Consider the following 21,775-nt stretch of genomic DNA (forward strand, 5'->3'; position numbering starts at 1 on the left):
CCTACCGATTTCTTGTGGCTATAATTGATAAGTGGTTCTTATGGAATTCTTACGCTCTTTTGTCTTAGTCTACCATCCAGTAAAATGGGTAACAGTGGACCAGCTCTAGGCCAAATAGGATAAAAAAAAATTATTTAAGACTCGACCTTCTCCGATTTGCATGAAACTTCACATAATTATGTGTTATGGGGAATCATTCCCATTTTCGCAAAAATTCGGCCATTTTCGACCTTGATATTTTATCAAAATCGCGTCTTTGATAGTTTTCAATAAATTGTAGCTCTAAAACATCATTTCTGATCGAAGTGACGTCTGACACAAATACAAATTTGTTTAGAAAGGTAACGTCATTCTGGGAAAAACATAGGGGAAATGGCTCTAATGTTGGCCTATGGATCTAATATTGGGCCCATCGCTAAAAATCTGCTATTTATCAATTGTATCTAGATGAACGCGTCTAATGGATATGTTTGGTTGCTATTAAAAATTTAGTCGATTGCTGAGTTTATGTACGGGCCCAAATAAGGGACGCTTAGGCCGACATTACATACATTTCCCCTATATGTTATTTTGTTTTACTAATTTTGAGTAAAAATGCAAAGAAGTGTTAAAAACTGAAATATCTCAAAAAGCATATCTTTTTTTTTCCGTCGATCTTGTTTTCCGTGCTGAGAACCAATGTTACCGACGCCAGGGAGGCAGTTCACACACCTGGACCCTACCTATCGACCCATAAACTCATGAACCGGGGACCAACGGCTTTACTTCCCTTCCGAAGGAAGGCGTGATCAGAGATGTTATGCCTCAGAAAATCGCGGCGGTGCCGACTGGGATTGAACCCAGGCCTGCTGGGGTGAGAGGCAATCACGCTAACCACTACACCACCGGCGCCCGCTAAGTATATCTTCAATATTTGTAATTAATTGTTTAATGAAATTCGTAGAATATGAAGTTGTGGATGCGAACTCAAATATCACTGGCCCTTTGAAGTTTGTTTGGGAATTACTATGGAAAAAGTGAACTTTGTGTTCTCAACGTTCTAGCACTTCGCCATAATGATTCAAGGAAAAGTTTGCTATCAGCTCTTTATTTATTTAATGATTTCAAAGCCGATAACCTTCTGAGATGAAAAATCGACTGCTTCATGGCAACACTACATTCTGCACTTACGACATAGTAGCCTGGATTATATGCCTTATTCTTTGCGCCAAACACCACACAGTGGTCCAGGAATGCAATCTAGCGGAACAAAATTAATACTCCAAAATAATCTGAATGTGTATAGAGTCCATTGTGTCCAACATTCGAAAAGCTAGCATTTTTGATCAACTTAAAAAAAAAACCTTAGTCCATCGATAGTAAACATAAGTTTGAAAAAAATAATAAATTACTTTTTATAGTCTATAGCAAAAATTTGTGATTTTTTTAAAAGAAAAGTCAATCAAGTTATCAACAACTTTGTCTCTGACATCATTTTGATTAGAGAGCCGTCTTTGTGCTACAAAGAAACAAAATCCATTGGCAAAAATACTATATTGATTGTTTAAATTAAATACTCCCACCAATAGATTTTTGCAGAAACGAAAGTCTTTGTTTCAGTGTATGATTTATTGGCAAAATACAAAATACGCCATTTTTAAAAATTAGGCGAGTGTCAAACTGGCTGAATTTCAGCTTATTGATGATTTCAGAGTCATTTTTTTTTTCGCACTAATTCGATCGAGTTCTATCTCGCTAGCGATTGTATACGTACCGATAATGACGACGACTGCCACCCAAAATGAATATGATAACATTAAGAAACTTCAGCAACGAAGACATACACATGGAATGACCACCGGCACTACCAGACGGCTAAAATATAGCCCATTCACAATTGACGCTTGCCGTTATGTCTTACAAATATTTAAGTGATCTGCTGTTTGAAAACAAACCCAAAATCTATTCGGTCAAGTCCCAAGTCTGCATCAAAAGGAATCATGTTTCAACACGATCAAAATCTTATCTCATCACAAGTACCCAGCCGTACCAACTGAGCAATAGATCACGCGTGGTCGAGGATATTCCGACGGGTATAAATGTATACGAATATTTTTCAACTGGAATGGACTCGTAAAATCAATCCATGGTCGATGTCCGGGAGCAAATTCCAGCTGCTTCCACGCATATTGTCCTCTTGCTTTTATTTGGTATGATTAATATTTCATCCATATAACTTTACACTAGTCATTTGCTCGAATTAGCCAACAGTCAAGCACTACACGATCGAACGTGTGTATTGTATCTATTATCTTAAGAACACATCACCCTCGCGTGAATGAAGGCCTTACTCATCACACTGACTAACCAATGTATCACAAGCGATCGAAGTCATCGATTAGTTGTTTCAGTAAATAGAGCTATTATCAGGTCGTTTTTGATTTTAACAGATGACTTTTGAGCCACATATTTAAATTATGGAACCTTTTTTTTTTTTCTTTGAGCATCTTAAAAAAAAAGGTTGCTTAAAATGGGATTAAAAATCACTTTAAGTTAAATTAACCTGACCACGCAAGACTAACATTCATTTGATCATCGCAAGTCAGTTCCATTGTAGTTTTAGTCAAACGTGTGATGTGCACTTTCATAATAACATAAATGTTTTAACCAATTTTCTCGAAAAAAAAAACTTGTGATATTAAAAATTATGTTGCCCTGTTGCGTTAGAATTAATTCGACAGTGAGCATGCATAAGGGTGTAAACGCGATGATCGATTCTCTTCGTCGGTTTTCTCTTCTGTTTATAACTCGCTTGGATTAATATTTCTCGGTGCGTTTGTTGTTACCTTTGATATCCTACAGCACTGTATTGGGAAAAAAATCAGAACATTGCTTCCATTTGCTGTAGCAATTTAAAGAGAAAATCGATCATCGAGTTTACGCCCTTATGCATGCTCACTGTCGAATTTTTTGATATAAATTTAAAATGCATATTTATTGACTTTCGACTGTGTCATTACAGTGCTGCCAAATTTCGACCATACAAGGTTATATTGACAAAACAGCTTTCGTCACTCACTCAAACTTAAAATGATCTTCTTGGGATACCATGTCAATCGTCAGTGACGAACATGTTCAGTTTTTTATATTAGCTTATGACCAATTCCACGCCAAATCGGTCAGTCACAAAACTTGACTATCTTCGATCTGGATGATACTTGGCACATATTGGCACAACCCAAGCAGCACACTTCCATCGAAATAAGTTGCTGCAACTTGATTGTGACTGGAATAAGTTGCACGCAAGTAACCACAATTGTTCAGAGACAAGTGTGCCGCTAGGGAAGGGTAATTTTTGAAAAGGGCCTACGTGTTTTTGCACACATACTTTAAAAAAAAATGTAGTACATAAATGTGTAACGACATAAAATGAACTAAGCAAAATAAACTCATGGATACGGGAAAGTCAACAAGCATCCATGTCATTAACTGAGGATAACAATATTGTAACACAGAATGCACGAAACTACAGTTTTAACACCAGGTCTTTGACATAAAATTGAATGAGTTTTTAGAAAAGGTTTATGTGAAAGACAATTATCGAAAATAATGTTCTCAATATTGCGTGCAATATTTTAATACCAAAAGCAAATCTCATCACTGGTCATGAGACAGTAAAAGGTTGAATTTCACGGCAATTCATCGTAATTGATGTTTGAGAATCAATATTAGTCCATCCTGAACAAGCGACATGGAGTAAATCTATTACAACCAAAATTAACAAACATACTCTTTTTACGTATAATGGTTTCCCACAAAACCAGAAAACAATAACTAGGGGAAATGTATGTATTGTTGGCCTAAGTGTCCCTAATTTGAACCCATACATAAACTCAGCAATCGACTAAATTTTCAATAGCAACCAAAAATATCCATAAGTACCGTCCCAATGACGCGTTCATAAAGATACAATAGATAAATAGCAGATTTTTAGCGATGGGCCCAATCTTAGATCCATAGACCAACATTAGAGCCATTTCCCTTATTATTGTATTTTCAAGGTTAAGTATATTTGTGTAAATCAATTAAAGCCGTTTGAGCTACCATAAATGAGATTAATCCCTCTGAACAGCCTTCCGACGGCCACATTATCCACTAACTTCTCGAGCTCCTCAGAATTCAGCAATGAACCATAAAAATCGAATGATCACACCTAGGTCAAATTCAAATTGAGACATTCACCACATTTTACGACCCTTCAAAGCCCGAACGCAAAATTCGCAACTGCCGTCCGTCGGCAATCGCTCTCATAAACACGAAATAAAAGCAATTATTCATCGGCATGAAAATACATCTTCCACCACCGCACGCACACACACACTCGGGGTCCACGCCCATAAATCTTACCTCGTTGATAAGAACGAGTCCCGAGCCAAACGGGCCCTGCTTGCCAAAAAGCCAAAACATCTATTTAATCACAATTAATTGAATCAACCGCACACTTTAACCAGTAATTTTTCAACCCAAATCCGGACAACCCAAAAGCAAATCTAACGAATTTTATGATCTCACGCACCTCTCATACTGCGAGCAGCCCCCCAGCGAGAGCTCGTGTCGTCGTCAATCAAAAAAGTCAAACCCGGCTCGTAAACTTCCTTTCTTCGATCCAAATTTTCGTTTCGAATTCAGAGGCGAGTTCTCTTACTGGTCGTTATCGCTGGCACCGACCACCGAAGCCGTCGTACGTCATTATTCGCGACATTAACTTTATAATCTATAGTGATTTGTTTTGCCCCTCGGGAAAGGCCTTACTCTTCGTACCTGGCATCATTAACTCGATATCAACCATATCACGAACGTTTGGCGGGCAGGGGACTTCAGGATCAGTTCTCCGGCACAATCGGCATACACTCTGCTAATTAGAATTCGTACAACTTATTTTGGGCGCCCCTTCGCTTGGATCACACCAACAACATTTATATCCTAATTAGAATTATTTATCATTTCTCTATTCTCGCTCGGCCGCCGCCGGTGGTGGAGCCACACTTTTCACTGATTTCTACACGCACGAAACTGATCACGAAACACACGCACTGAGTCACGTGGCCAACCGAAATGCCAATAAAACACAGGGAAAATTAATGAAAAACCATAAAACCACGGACCGAACCGAATAAATCCTGACCCGACCTCGATTACGGATTGGGCCACTATCGGGTCGCTCGAATCTCCCAACCACACTACACTCTTGATGGTTCTTCTAGTCGAAATCGATTTCCTTCGAGGAAAACTTCAGTGGGCACAAATTTGCCGATGGTCAATTTGGCGATTTGCAACTTTTCCGCCGTCTTCGCGTGTTGACGAGAAAATTAGCCTTCAAATTGCTTCCTCCCTCACTCATTCACTGTATAGGAAGGCAGGTTGCTCCTTCGGTGTACTTTAAACTTGGCAAAAACTGTTCATTCACCCGACCAGTCACGGCACACACACGTTACATGCCACCACACACGGCGTCTAATGGTTTCATTTATGCAAATCGATCACACGGTTCAGGACTTCACAGTCCACTGGCGACGCGCGCGCGTCCACACTCCGAAGTCCGTGTCCTTAAATGTTCCGCAGGATTCACCGCACCGCGCGCCGTGATTCCGCGATCGTCCTATTCTCTCGCCCGTTTGGCACAGTCAGTCCCTTTTCCGTGTCGTGTGTGCGCGATGTTGTTGTCTGTCTGTTGGATGCTAAGAATAGACTAACAAATTCTTCTCATGCAATTATCACACACTCCAGAAGACCATCATCATCAACAGCACCAGCAACAACAATCACGTCCACAAACACATATCGCACATGCTGAGCCTTTTCTCTATTCGCCTCTCTCTCTCTCTCGCGCTCTCAGAATCGAGACACTCATACCATCAACCGACCCGTAAAAACCATTCTATTTAGTGAAAAACTCTGAGAGGGAGAGCCGAAAACGGTACAATCGTGGCAAAGCATTCGAACCGTTGGCTGCCCGGTTGGGAGGTGGGTGGGTGAGGAGGCGCACACGTTCCAAGCAAGAGATAAGAAGGATCAAAAGTAAACGGAACACGGAGGCTACACAAACACATTTGTGCAATCCCATCGTCGTCTGTCGGTCTGCTGTGAGCTCACCCCGTCCGGACGATGTGCTGGAAATAATGGAACATAAACGATCGGTGCTAAATCAGTGCCACACTGCTTATGAGCTAGTAGGGACGAGGGGAACAGAGGGTTGGTCGACAGTAGTCCTATGGTTAGTAGCAACGGAGACTGTTATCCTCACGGTCGATGTGCCTTGATGAAGTGAGGAGTTGAAATGGAAAGCAATTTTGTGAGGAAAAGTCGGGCTGGGAATCAGTGATGTCGCAGCGCAACATGACTTTTGAAATATACGATTGTTAGATAATCAGAGGTCACTGATTTTGACCAACTTGGAAGCATTACCAGAGTTTCTACATTTAAAATTTGATGCCTAGGGTAGAGCACTACTTCGTCGTAATCGCCCATTTCCGTTCTATCGATCAGGAAAGATCAATAATATCAATGATTTCACCATGCACAAATCATTAATAGGTTTGTTCTGATGCGTTAGTTCATTAGCTACAACATAAATCCTGTTAGAGCGCATTGTATGAATATTTACGCTCATTATTCTCAAAACAAAAGAAGTCCCTTTTTCTACGTTTATCTGTAGGACGAAGAAAATCTAACGGCGTTTCAATGCGTTAGGACGGAATTGAAACTCGTTGAACGAATTTAGAATCAAGAAGTAGTGTTAGATTTTAATCTACATCTACATCTACATCTCAACAATTTGTAGCTCTTTATCAAATCCAATGGTACGTATGGAAAGGTGAATAAATTTAGAAGTAATTTTTGACATAAATATTCCATTTTTGTTTCAACTCGTTCAGAAAAGTGAGGTAAAGCGCGGGTTGGGCTTAGTGGGATGGAAATTAGATCAAAAACCCTATTTGTCTTGCAAACTATTATAAATGGCTGCGTTTTTCAGTAAACATTAAATTAAATTAAATCACTTTTCAATAGGTTACAGGCAGTAAGCGACGATCCCTGAACTATGTCGCAGGGCCGGCATGTTACTGGGTATTCGGAGGGGCTACGCGGACAAAGTATGAAACACACAGAAATATTCACATGTTCTAACATTTATTTCCCTATTCTGTGGCGTGTGGGTGTGGGTTTTCACATATATGTGGCGTGTATGCGAGGGTTTAAAATTTAGTACTCACTGCTGCAGCGGGATCTCCTACGGCGTCGCGACGCTGGTGTTGGCGTTGGCCCACACGGCTGCTCCTGCACTACCGTGTGGCCGGAAACTTGCGGCGCGGGCTGCAGACAGTGTTGTTGCAGCTTTGGGAGAATGGCGGATCTGGTGGCGTTCATTAGCCACATACGGCTCAGCAGGCGTTGCTGGCTCGTTTGGCTGGCAGGCGTCTTCCGCCGTTGACGGCATCGGCTGACCGTGGCATGGCCACCTTGGTCGAGCCGAGACGGGACCCTCCTTGATAATTAAGGCCACCGGCCTGAGGGAATCGTCCCTGACGGATGATCGAGGATCATTTACTATTAAGCTCGGAAGCCATCTTGACTTCCGAGCCGAGCCGTGTAAGACCGTTTTATTTACGGTACGAGGTGTACAAAATGTACAAAAGCACAAGAGGTCCTGAGAATTATCAAATTTCCGTCAGGATAATAAAAATCAATTACCTGAACGGAGGTAGGCTTTCCAGCCCAAACCCCACAAGGGGGGGGGGGGTTGTATTATATATGCACTACACTTCACGATGCCGGTCTACACGGACGCCTGATTACTTCTGCCAATTAGAAGGTCTTTTCTTTTAGAAGAAGGCCACTCACATGCCTTTTGCCGATCATTCTCCATTTTTAGCTTAAGAATACGATTCTCCTCCCTTTAGTATTGTTCGAGTGTTTTTGCAGCGGTACTAACCCTCTCGCTGCTGTGTGTTGCCTTCTGCCTTTGATATTTAAAATACGTGAATTTTCCAAACAACAACAACTCATACAAACGAAAATCCACGGATTGTAACCAATTGGTTACAACCCATCGGCCCAAACCAGTCAGATAATTAAAAAAAATTCTCCATCACTGAAATCAAAATCTCAATCTGGAGACGAAGGATTAATCAGTCGCATCAACATAAATTTTAATAAACTGATGCCTTTGGGTTCCTTTGAACAAGCTACAATGAGGGGTAATGATTTGAATTTGCTTCCAATAATAGAAAACTAGTCTTCCTGACATCCTGTTATTTGCAGTAGCTTAAATGGTATCCCACATCAAATAACATCACAGAAAAAACGCTTTAGAAAATTACCTAGTAGACTGATCCTTTTCAAACTGTCAGACAATAAAATATAACCCATTAGTAAGCTTTTGGCATATTTATTTCATTCAATTTCAATACCATAACCGTATTCTCGCTCCTTACGCTTAACTCCACTCATTAGGTTCTGTACAACATCTGGCTGCAGCTTCTTCTGTACGGAAACCCACTTTTTCTTCATGTCTTCCTCAGATTTGACCTTTTATATCCTTGGGTACGAAAGTGACCCCGTTGACTTCGTACCACTCCAGGACAACATTTCAATAGTGGCACGAAGCTAGATCCCGCCAGAAGATCGTAGGGCCCTCGTGTTGCTTCAACAGAGGAAACAGACGCTTCTGTAGACACTCCTTGAGGTTGATCTCTCCGTTTACAGTCCCGGTAGTCACGAACGGCGCATTCCGTTTGCCACATGAGCAGATCGCTTGCCAAATCATGTATTTCTTGGCAAACTTTGAATGTTTCTGCTTCCTTATTTCCTCCGGAACATCAAACTTGTGCTGTGCGGTGAAGAACAGTAGCCCCGAAAGCTGCCGGAAGTCCGCCTTGACGTAAGTGTCATCATCCCTGATGAGACAATGAGGCTTCGTCAGCATCTGGGTGTACAGTTTCCGGGTCCGTGACTTTTCCACCGAATGTGGCCGTTCGTCACGATTTGGAGCCTTCTGACATGGACAAATTCAACTTTTTGACCACATCCCTGACCGAAGCATTGGGATAAAACGCTTTCACGACACGCTTGCGATCTTGATCACTAATGGAACATCCATTCTGACCGCATTTATCCTTCCGTTAGATGCTCCGTTCGGATTTTCCAGGTGCTTGCGCAAAATCAATTCGCGACGTTGCTTTTCGGGTGACGCCATTTTTTCCAACATTCGAGAAACTGACAGCGATAAAAATACAGTGTAAACAATACACTCTTAACTACGTCTACCCAAATTTTCAAGAGAAAACACTAAATGGGTTATTTTCTACAGCGTTTTTTCCGTGATGCAATTTGTTGTGGGACACCCTTTATTTAGAATGTTTCAAACTAAATCAAATGTAAAAAAAAAATTAAGAATTGTTTCATGTGTGCTGTGATATGAGGGGCTTGGTGCTAAGGGCCTTATACAAAGGTGCCACTCAAGGAAGAAGTGTTAGTTTGTTTACTAAAATGAACTATAACGATTGTATATGGCAAGTTTTGCTATAGTCCATCGCCCATCCAAAGATTGATCACTTGCGTAGGAAATCAATTTGGTAAGGCATTTGTGACCAACATACACCATGCGGTTAAATGAAATTGGTCCAAATCCACCCAACTTCTTTCTTCTTCTTCGCACTTCAAGCTTATTGCATATCGCATATTAGCTTATTGCGTGCTCTCAACTTAGTGTTCTAGAAGCACTTCCACAGTTGTTAATTGAGAGCTTTCGATGCCTGTACCATTTTTGCATTGATATGATTGTGTGGCAAGTCCAATCATATTTCTATGCCCAGGGAAGTCGAGAAATTTTCCAACCCGAAAAATTCCTAGACCGAACCGGGAATCGAACCCAGCCACCTCCAGCATGGTCTTGCTTTGTAGCTGCGCCTTTACCGACTGAGCTAAGGGAGGCCCCCAAATCCGCCCAAATATATATGTATATACATTTTTTTTGCACTGTTTATGGCAAAATAGTAAACTTTTTTTTTTGCTTTATTATAGAGACTTTCAGCCTGTAGCTGGTTCGTCTCTTAAAATAGTAAACTTTTCATGAGCATTAACGGGAAATAACTCACCAACAGTAGCGGACTGTTGGTACTTGGCAACAGTGTCTATTTTTATCATTTACCATCATACGCAAGGAGTAGCGCTTCAACCCTTCAAAAATGGTGTTCGTGTGGTGCAAAATATGTAACAGACTTTTATCTTTCAATAATTTACATAACCTTAATTCCAAATATTTGTCATTCATCTTCAAGATGGATATCTACGTTATGCTTTGGTGCAATAAGACCACTGAAAGAGCGAATGGGTTTCGTAGAACCTTAGAAAATATTTTCAAGAAGGGGGCTGGCAAAATCGGGTCATTACTGTTATACCAACAAATCAAGCTGAACATTGCATTAGGTCCTAAGTAACATTGAAAGATTCTCTTCGTTGACTTTTTCTTTGCATCCCCACGGCCATGTAAAGACATTCCCAGGTATAATTAGCACACATATCGATAGAAGAAGCTTTTATCTAGCATCTAATACAACAAAAACACGTCAAGACACGATTCTGTGATCAAGTTATTAACGAAAAAGAAAGTCGACGAAGATAATCGATCAATGTTACTTAGGACCTAATGCAATGTTCAGCTTGAAATACCCTCTTATGCCACACCTATATAGATCTCATTGGTTTCAACCCAGTGTAGATGAATTGCATTCGTTTTGAATACCTACGCTGTGACGTACGAGCGAAACGAACAAATGAGTTCATTATACATCAACGAATACACATTTGTTGATATTAACCAGTGCTTGATTGTCCAACCCTATATTGTCAAAATCAGAAGCGATCCTCAAAAGCAAAATAATCAAATTCATTTTGGGCAACATGATTATTTTGAATACTGTCAACCCCAGAGCCTAAAACCTCGATATTATCATCAATTTAGAATGAGGCAATAATTTTCCATCGATCTGTGTGTGAAAAACCAACACAGCACGTAGACCTTCCATTTCCCGGTGGTTTCCACCATTCCGGGATTCAGGAAATATTTATTTGATATCCCGGGAAATCCCAGGATCCCGGGAAGTAATTTAAGATAGTAAATTATTTTTCTAATTTCTTTTAACGATGTTCTGAAATGTATGTTTCATCTCCTTAGAAGAATGATTAAAAAAGGAGATTTCTTCAATACTTGGGACACCAGATTGAACGACATATCTTAATTTTGAAGACATTTAAAATTCTGTGAAGGTATTTTTTCATGCAAACATTTTGAATACATTTCATGTTATGTGAAGTAGTTTCAAGACATGCGGAAGCTGAAGCAGACTTCCGATGGATTTTTTTTTTAATTGTTAGCTGGCATATGAAGATTTTTTTCTTCCTGAATATGTTGAATATGAATAATGTAACCAAAATTGGATATTTCAGGATAAAACTTGATCCAATTGAATATTCAAAGGACTTCACGGAAATATTCGTTTAGCTGGAGCTCTTTTGAATACTTTCTGATCAAGGTTCAGTTTTGGGAGAATACTTGATCAACCTTCGATCTTCGATCAGCTGGAGATCTTTAAAGTACTTCCTAACCGATCTGCCATCTTGAGAGAGCCAATTGAAAGTTTGACCAGTTTAAGATCTTCAGATTTCTTGGTCAAGCTGAATTTATAAATATCTGACCAACCAGTAATCTTGAGAGACTATCTAAAGACGTTTTTTAAATTTTACGAACAGTTGAATATCTTAGTAATAATAATTGATTGACCTGAAGTCTTGAAAAATATCCAGAGGTCTTTAAATCTCCGACCAGCTGTATATCCTTTAAATACTCTCTAATCAAACTTCCCGTCTGGGAATTTTGAATTTTTGAACACTTGCATATCTTCAGAACATTACTTGATTAAGTTTGAAAGTCTTGAATAATATCCAGAGATATCATCACAAATCCGTGAATATCAGTTATACGAAGATTCGGGTACTTTCAAGAAGTTTCTTGAACTTAAACTCAGTTCCATGAACTCAAAGCCTATAGAAAGTTCCCTGAATATGTAGAATATTCTACGAAATTCTGGGATTTTTCGTCAACTTCTTCGAAGTTCCCAGTACTTCAAAGATTTTTCCGTAGTTTACATTTTTTTTAAATTTTTCGATAGGAACAGTATATCTAAGTAGATATGTAGTGGAGCGATGTTTCAAGGCTTATGGATCAAAATTTAAAAAAATAGTGTCGTAAACATGAATAATAAAAGTCTAATCTATGGATCATTTCTATATTTTTAAGTGCGCAAATTGGATTTTTTATGGACCACTTTCTTTAGTTTAAGGTTCACTGCTGAATGTTATGGATCAATTGCAATATTTGTATGGTTAATTTGTACAATTTCAATGCTCATTCTTTAAACATTTAGCGGTACATTTTTACAATTGTGTTGCTAAATTTACATAAAATATGGATCATATTCATATTTCTTATGAATCATTCACACTTTTTTAAGGATTTTCTCCGATGTTTTATGGATCATTTGGATTTAATGGAACGTTTTCCAATATTTTATGGATCGTTTTATCAATTCTAAAGGTGCATACTTAGGGCTGCCTTGCCAAATCGAGGGCCATGTCAAAATGGGGGTTAAACATTCATGAGGTGATTTGGGGCAACAGTTATCTTCCGCTGACTAAGACTGCAGCCGGAATTTGTTTTCCGATTAAGGAAATAAGGATGATTGGTGCATAGACCATTGAGACGATATGAAGAATAATACAGACGTGGAAAACCACTCATTACTGAAAATTTTCACTTTTCAACACTGTTTTGAAAAACATAATGGTCTACTTTCTATAACTAGAATAACAAGTCGAAAAGTACTACTTTTCAGCATCCAGTGGCGAAAAGTTCTACATTTCAACACTCCTTTGAGTGCAAAGAATTGTGTATGCAACTCGTTGCAAAGTTCGATTTTTTCAACACTTGTGTTGAAATTTTTTCCATTTTGCAACTTGTTGCATAAATAGCTATAACGTATGAACAGGAAATAACTTGGCGGGCAACGGTAGATGGAAAAGGTAATTAACAGCCGTCAATTGAACCGTAAAAGCATAACGACGTACCGGAGGACTCGAACAAAGGAAGGCGTTGGAGATGACGTTATTTGTGAGTTGGGTTTGGGTGTCGAGGGAGTAGCCAATATGATGAAGAAGATGACACAGAACAGATCCCCTTTCGGTGCGGGAGTGAGATAAAAGTGTAAATCAGTGCAATCCGAAACGGTTTCTATTAGTTTGTCTTATTAAACGTTGAAGTTCAGGAGTAAACAACAAATCTCTTATTACTATTTCAATTCCATAAATCCTTATCTCTTGATCCTTTTTCGTCAGACACCACCTTTCAGAACGATGAAGAACGTCATAAAAATTGAAAAAATGAATAAAACCTCAACTTTGATCCCAGCAACTTTCCAACCACGGGCCTCTCTTTCTCTCTTTCTCCACAGTTCAGTCTTTATGTTATTCCTCATCCCCACGGTACCTATAGGAAGAAAACGCAAGGACAACTTCTCTCTTGTACGGTGTGGACGGATCACAGTTTCAGTCCAGATTCAATTCTCTCACTCCGCTGCGCTTCCGATGAGCACACACACACCACTCACTGATGCTTCCCAGTCCCACCACAGCCCGATGTATCCTTCCCCGTTCGTTCAGTGGTATCCTGCCGAGTCTGAATGATATCTTTCAGCTGGCTATGTGCATTCAGCAGCGATAGAACTCATCGTGCTGCGCTTACTACACTGCGACGACCGGCGGGATAGCGGCATGCATGGATAGAAAACACTTTGGAACGCTTCTGCCGCATCGCTGTTTATTTTATTATTCAACTGTTTGTTACGACGATGAATTTTGGCTCCTCCTCTCTTCGTGTTGTACATATAAACAGACACTCACACTCACTCAGACTATCTGGAACAGACATCGTAAAGCCATCCACTAAATGTAGTGTGCGATCGATGTGACATCGCGCAATGCTGTTGTGTATGATGAGCTCTGAGCATTCGCTCTCTTGCAAACATCCATAGCCGATAGAATCATCGTCGTCGCCATCCTTGGGCCAGTGATAACGAAGCGCTCACATCACATCGTCTCTCTTTCGCTCTATCTCGTTCACTCCAACTCCCAGTGATGATCCCACACCAAGAGATACACATACCGTTGCCCGTAGAAGGCGGGATTTACAAGGATGCTGGGCAAAATGATGCAACCTATCTGCTGCGATGATCAGATGCCGGGGTCAGCACACATTCAAAGAGATACCGCTTCACAGTTACAGGAATAAAGAAGAGATTTTTCTTATGTTCTTCTATCTGTGTCGCCCACCACCACCAACAGCGGAAAGAAGATAGTCGAACAACTCTGACTCTGTCTATCGCGCGCTTCGGTCGTCCAATGGTAGAGCGTAGTGATAAGAGCTCTCGGGAGTACTGCCGACCGGGGTGTTGTGTTGTGCAAGTGCGGTTATCTATGCCTTCTGGGAAGGAATGGGGTATTCTCTCTTTTTTATATCATTTCGATGCTTGTCGCCGTTTGGGGGGGGGTGCGTTGACTGGTGGGGTAGAGTGTGGTACGTGACTTCTTTCGCGGCAGCGTTGGTGTTTTTGTTATTTTTTGTGCTTAACTTGTATCGAGCGATAGTAACTATTGTCTGGTTGATGGTGTTCTTTGTGGCGATAGCGATTACTATTTGGAACGGAAGAAGCATGTATCTGAACTAAGTATAGACGGAGCATCACGAGTTCGGGTGCCACAATCTGAATTGGAGAGAATGTACACACTTGGAAATAATTAATTTTACACGTTACAGAATCCATCTTTGACATAAAAAGATGAGACTTAAACAAGCATGATGCCATGTAAAACTAAGTGCTCCGAGACTGAAAAGTACGTTTGATTGACCTATATTCCGCGTCTGTTATGACTCAAATTTACGGCAAAATTGACGCTCGTATATATCACTTTCAGAGCACCTAAATTTACACGATTTTTTCTAAGTGTGTAACCTACACACTAAGAAAAAAATCGCGTAAATTTAGGTACTCTAAGACTGACATATACGAGCGTCAGTTTTGATATAAAATTGAGTCATAATAGACGCGAAATTAAGCTCAATCAAACGTACTTTCGAACTTTTCAGTCTCGGAGCATCTAATTTTACATTACATGTTTGTTTACGCCCATCCTTTATGTCAAAGATGGATTCCATCACGTGTAAGATTAGGTATTTCTAAGTGTGAAGGTTAAAAAAAAAAACATTTAAAAAAGTATGCCGCAAAAATATTCCATAGTTCAATGATTGCGACTGTGGTGGTATTTGTACAGAACAAAAAACTCAAAACTTTCTTAAAATTACTTAACCCTTACATGTAAAGAATTTTATTTACATAATTCACGTGTTGAAGACGAGGTTCTTCTGATGGTATCAATCTTGTTAGCAAGTATTTTGGTCGTTTACTATCCCAAAAACATGCAGCTCATTTCACGAATTGAACTAAATTCACAGACAAAAAAACCGAAAAATAACACTTTTCAAATTAGTGTCCTGGGTTCCGTTCCATTTCCGGAAAATTTACCAAAAAGCACATTTCCCTGTTCTCGGAAATCGGTTTATATTTCCCGGAAAACAATTTTAGACGAATTTTTTGGTAAAAGATATTAGAAATTTCCCAGAGAAGTCAAATTAAATGATTGAGGAGAAAATTTTAAGAAACTTCATGAGGAAGCCAATGATCTTCTAAGGGAAATCGGAAAAATGTTCCAGAATTTCATGCAATTCCAAAAGGACTTATCAGTCGAAAGAGACTTCTGGAGGTGTGGAAAAAATAACTCTGGGGTAATTCAAATCGATTCAACCTTCCAACGGAAGTTCAAATATGTTATCGTCGAAGTCAGAAAGATGAAAGCAGGGGAAAATTAATGGGAAGGTTGGAAAATTATGAGAGAATTCGAAAATATATTCTTGGTCAAAAGAATCTCCTGAGGGTAACCGTTAACAAAAATTCCAGAAGAAGTCGTCGCAAAAAAAAAATGGAGTCAGTTTGGCAAAACTTTCCGATGGCTGCAAAAATATTGAAATTATGTGGTTAAACCAGAGGTTAAATTTTACTATATTTTATAAATCGTTCCACAGAAGTTAAAAAATAAACATTCTGATGAATAGCTGTCATGAATTCAACTTAATGCTTTGATGCACTCTGAAATAAAATATTTACCGATTCATGGGAAGCCAAAAATGGCCAGGAAATGAAAACAATAATTCAAATGCTGTCACAGATGTGAAATAAGGGTGATTAATTTTAAATAAATTATTTGATTCATCCAGTTTTATTAATAATGCCAAAATATGCGTCTATACAAAAACTAGTAAAGATTGACGAAGGTTTACAGGTTGTGCAAATCATGGAGGTAAAATGGATAGGTTCTTGTTTCGTCGTGTTTTGATCTTGCAACTCTCTCTTCGGGGATTTTATAAAACTACAACATTATACTATAATCAATCATGATTTTATTTCTTAATGATTTACACAGTTGAAGATGCTTAACATCAAATATCAAACTTAAAGTGGACATTATATTCGATGAGGAGCTGAAATTATAGAGCTGAGGGTTCAGTTATCGTAATATTTCGAGGAAGATATGAACTAAGTTGATCATCCTCTTTACCAAACTCGCTCGTAGATGTGCTCACGTCATGTGACTTGAGTGTGGAACAATCGATACAACTGTTTTAGCACCTCGGAGGGACATGAGCAAATCGGCGATCATCCCCTTTTGCCAGTGGTAGCTGGGGGGACACCCCTCACCATCCCTCATCAACGGGCGAGTTTGGTAAACGGGGTGATCAACCCGATTCGTACCTTCTTCAAAATTGTCCCTTGCTCGCTTTCTACTTTCTATATTCAATTCTCACACTGCCGTACCCTAACGGAACTATCAACTCTATACTTTCATCTCCTCATCCATGGTATAAAATGCCCGTTTTAAGTCTGATATTTGACTTTAAGCATCCTATGATGCAAAAATAAAAATGTGAAGCCCAAAAATGCGATCTGATGAAATTTTTACAATTTCGAACTTGAGAACTTTACGAGCAAAAGTGAAAAAAAAAACTATATAACCACTACACATTTAAAAAAAAAAACTGAAGTGTTAAGCTATAAATTCACGTCTTACGATGTTAAGAAAAAAGAAGATTTTAAAAATATGCTGATTTACAAGGTAAAACTTGATTATTTATTTATTTATTTGATACAATCATCCAACCCCGGGGCAACTTGACAAGTCCAGTACATTTCCAGTGTACCCCGAAAATTTGGTGCTGGTGGTTCTGTCAAACTCACAAATTTCATAAATGTTACCTGAATAGGGTGAATGCGGAAATGATGTTCAGTAAATAAAATGTAATTCTAAAGTTAATCTTATTGCATATACATAATCAGATTAAGAACCTTTTTTTGTTTATTTATTTGTCGTCAATCAGTGTAGACCATTTTACAGTTGTTGTCTTAAGTGCTATTTTTACAATTTTGTCTTTGTTATATTTTTTTTTATAATATGTCTTGAGAACAAGTTAAAAAAAACTACTTCTACTGACGTTATGCGAGAAATTAAAATATTGCTTTAATTTGGTTTTTGTCATTGTAAAGTCAATGTTATCGCAGTGCTTATTATATGTGTCCATCATTTGGTTCAAGGGTCCAAATTTGGCATTATTCGTACGATGACAATATATAGCAAATATATTTCTATTCCGTAAATGCCTAGATGGTGTATATAAATTTAAGGATGACAATAGTTCTTTTGAATCAATGCGATGTGATACGATATCTTTTACGAATGAAATCATAGCAAATTCACGACGCTCTTTTCATGTTTGGATATTTATGAGAATACACTGAGCTGTGTAACATGGCAGAGGAAATACAGTCCAACCTAACTTGCGGAGGGCATACAATAGAAACTGCTTTTGAACGGACTCTATTCTTTCTTCGTGTGTGATTGAAAAAGCAGACCAAACTATGCTAACTATAACCGACCTTACATAAGCATGTACAATGTTTTTATCGTATACGGATCCTGAAAGTTATAGCAGAAACGTTTTCTGAAACCAAGCATGTTGTTAGCTCTGTTAATAATTATGTTATAATGATCGGTGAAAGTAAGTTTCGAGTCCAAAATAACACCTAGATCCCTCCTCTATCACACTTATCTACGTTCTGGTTTCCTAAACTGATTGTTATATCGGGTAGAATTCGTTTTCTACTAATGGTAATTGAGTTGCGTTTTTTTAATATTTAATTGTAGCAGGTTTTTATGACGATAAGTTCTTTTTTGAATATGTTAATGTCTTTGGCATCTCTTATTTCCAAAACAAGTTTAATGTGGTCAGCATAGATCAAAACTTTCAATTTCTTAATAATGAAAGATATTGACGAAGAGAATATATAAAAGCGGTCCTAAATGGGAGCCTTGAGGAACTCCTGAATTTTTTTAGTGTAGCCACGTATGTCTTTGAGCAGTACAATACCCAAAGCTTAAACATATGATTTGTAAACCGAAAATATGCAGCGAGTAAGAACGTACTTTGACTATATGTTTTTAGTATTACTTCTACGTGAAGTCAACGATTTACATAGTTGAAGATGCTAATTTCAAATAACAGACTGTAGTGGTAATTTTTATACGATAGATGGAGTAGATCAAAGCATAGAGTTGATAGTTCCGTTAGAGTACGGCAGTGTGAAGATTGTATATAGATATTAGAATAGCGAACTAGGACAACTTTTAAGGAAGGTACAAATCGGTTTTTTCATCTCTCTTTACCAAACTCCCCCTTTGGAGAGGGATGGTGAGGGGTGTCCCCCCCCCCGCCACCACTGGCAAAAAGAGATGAAAACCGACCCGTTCAAGTACCAACTGTGTGTTTGAAACAGTTCTACCGATTTTTACCGCACTTCAATTGTTATTTGAAGGAAGGCATCCAGTCGTAGGTTTGGAAATTGCAACTATTGTTTACCCCTACCACGATATGTGCTCCTGTCATCGTCAAAGTCAAAGTTGTCCTAGTTCGCTATTCTAATATCTATATACAATCTTCACACTGCCGTACTCTAACGGAACTATCAACTCTATGCTTTCATCTACTCCATCTATCGTATAAAAATTACCACTACAGTCTGTTATTTGAAATTAGCATCTTCAACTATGTAAATCGTTGACTTCACGTAGAAGTAATACTAAAAACATATAGTCAAAGTACATAACTCTGGATGGGAGCATACCATCAATTACTGTCAATGGTCGAAAGGTACAGTAGCAACACCTACCCCACCCGTGTTCCCTCGAGATCGTCAAGTCGACGATGACAGGAGCACATATCGTGGTAGGGGTAAACAATAGTTGCAATTTCCAAACCTACGACTGGATGCCTTCCTTCAAATAACAATTGAAGTGCGGTAAAAATCGGTAGAACTGTTTCAAACACACAGTTGGTACTTGAACGGGTCGGTTTTCATCTCTTTTTGCCAGTGGTGGCGGGGGGGACACCCCTCACCATCCCTCTCCAAAGGGGAAGTTTGGTAAAGAGAGATGAAAAAACCGATTTGTACCTTCCTTAAAAGTTGTCCTAGTTCGCTATTCTAATATCTATATACAATCTTCACACTGCCGTACTCTAACGGAACTATCAACTCTATGCTTTCATCTACTCCATCTATCGTATAAAAATTACCACTACAGTCTGTTATTTGAAATTAGCATCTTCAACTATGAGTAAGAATTGTGAGTAAATTCTAGAAAATTATGATTAACAACCCCTTTACTTCTTATTATCACTATATTTTTAAGAGTTCTTCATGGTATTTGAGTTGACATTGTCACTGTCCCCATAACTGTTATTATTTATTTATTTCTTCATTTTTAAATGGATACACCAACTGTTAGTGTTCACACAGCAAACCTGTTACTTACCGTGAATAAGAATCAATTTTGTATTTTTTGTTTACCCCGCAATATAATGAAGGGGAAGTAAACTCTTTTTATTGATACGGCTTTTTATTGCAAGTCTTCATCACACAACTATGCTCAGAAATATTATTCTCAATGCTGATAATATTCAATTAGGCTCCTGTAATATATAAAGTAAAAAATATATAATATATATATAAGGAAGACCTCCATCAATCTGTTTCAATATATTTTGATTTTTTTCATTTCACCACGAAAATCATAAATTCACTCTTTGCATATGACATTCTTGCTTGTTGTTTGACATCCACACATGGTGAAACAAAAAGTTGGTTTCCCATAGAAAAATACCGTTGCGGCGGTGAAGGGCAGTCCCTTTGTTTACGTTCTGTGGCGACATCTACTATTTGCAAGTGGGTACGTGAAACTAAGGTTATCTATCACCTTGCCGGGGACTTGCAATCATGTGACAATAAGTCTTAATGAACTAGAAACCACAACAAATGCTACATGGTATTTGGGATACAGGTCTTGTCAATGTGATAACATGAATTAATGCAGGTAAATTTCCGTGCCCTGAGACCGACACATGCAAGCGGCCCAAATGACATAAGAATCAGTTGAAAGAAATGAGAAAATCAGTTCAATCAAGCGTACTTTTCGTCGAGTTGCGTTTGATTCGGTTTAGGAACACTTTATTTAACTTGACGTGTATGTTTACGTTCCATAATTTACGTCAAAGATGGATTACGCGTCGTGTAAAAATAGTTATTTCTAAGTGTGTATTCAGTAAAGGCACTGTACTAACAAGCCAGAAGTTATTAGCTCGATTCCCGGTTCAGTCTTCATAAGATTTACTTACCGTAATGAAGGATTTATCACCGCATCAACGGAGCATGAGAAATACCGAGCTGAGGTCCAACACATCAAAATGGATACCAAAAAATGTTTTTTTTTCCTTGATTTGTTTTCCGTCGATCTTGATTTTCGTGCTGAGAACCAATGCTACTGACGCCAGGGAGGCAGGCAGCTCCCACTCCTGGACCCACCTATCGAACTATCAACTCATGAACCGGGGACCAACGACTTTACTTCCCTTACGAAGGAAGGCGCGATCAGAGATGTTATGCCTCAGAAAATCCCGGCGGCACCGACTGGGATTGCACCCAAGCCTGCTGGAGTGAGAGGTAATCACACTTACCACAATACCACCGGCGCCACATACCGAAAAATGGGGAGTGTATTCTAGTGAGTGAAATGAATTATTTGTTGTTTATTAATTTATTTGATAAGTCTCAAACGAATTTACTTGACAGAGCCGAGGATTCTTGGTCACTATACAATACATCTTAAAACTATAGTCAAAAGGTACAACACAATAAACACTTTATCTTCCACTATCCAAAAGGCCTTCTTCATCAGAACTGGAGCCGCTTCCCGTGGTTTCATTGTATGGCAGTTACTCCAACGGGGGTCAGAGCGCTTCCATTGCAGCAATGGACGCAAAACGTGGTCAGCACTCACACACTCATCACTAAACGGTTGCTTTCCAAAGCCAACGACGCATCGACCGAAAGAACTGCTGATCAAGAACAATGAGGAGAACCACACAATGGTTGCTGCCGAGAAAACAGACGATCACGTGGCACACATCGAGAGTGGCCTGCTTTTGTCGACAGCCGAGTGAACACCGAAATGAATTAAGTCGAAG

At 39.0% G+C, this 21,775-nt stretch overlaps 1 protein-coding gene across 4 annotated transcripts in view; it reads right to left on the reverse strand.

Annotated features, from left to right (window-relative positions):
* Positions 1-5,706, reverse strand: part of ham (hamlet) — a 145,629-nt gene extending 139,923 nt beyond the window's left edge. For 3 of the 4 annotated variants that reach the window (XM_065220711.1, XM_065220713.1, XM_065220710.1), the window contains exon 1: positions 4,801-5,706. In XM_065220711.1, coding sequence (XP_065076783.1) covers positions 4,801-4,828 — 28 coding nt within the window. In that variant the 5' untranslated portion in view covers positions 4,829-5,706. Of the gene's footprint in view, positions 1-4,555 lie in introns of all 4 variants that reach the window. The other variant, XM_065220712.1, reaches the window with a different exon arrangement.
* Between the last annotated feature and the right edge of the window lie 16,069 nt (positions 5,707-21,775).

This window comes from Ochlerotatus camptorhynchus, unplaced genomic scaffold (assembly GCF_037179485.1).
Source record: "Ochlerotatus camptorhynchus isolate MF236.1 unplaced genomic scaffold, CSIRO-AGI_Acam_v1.1 ptg000131l, whole genome shotgun sequence".
Taxonomy (NCBI): domain Eukaryota; kingdom Metazoa; phylum Arthropoda; class Insecta; order Diptera; family Culicidae; genus Ochlerotatus; species Ochlerotatus camptorhynchus.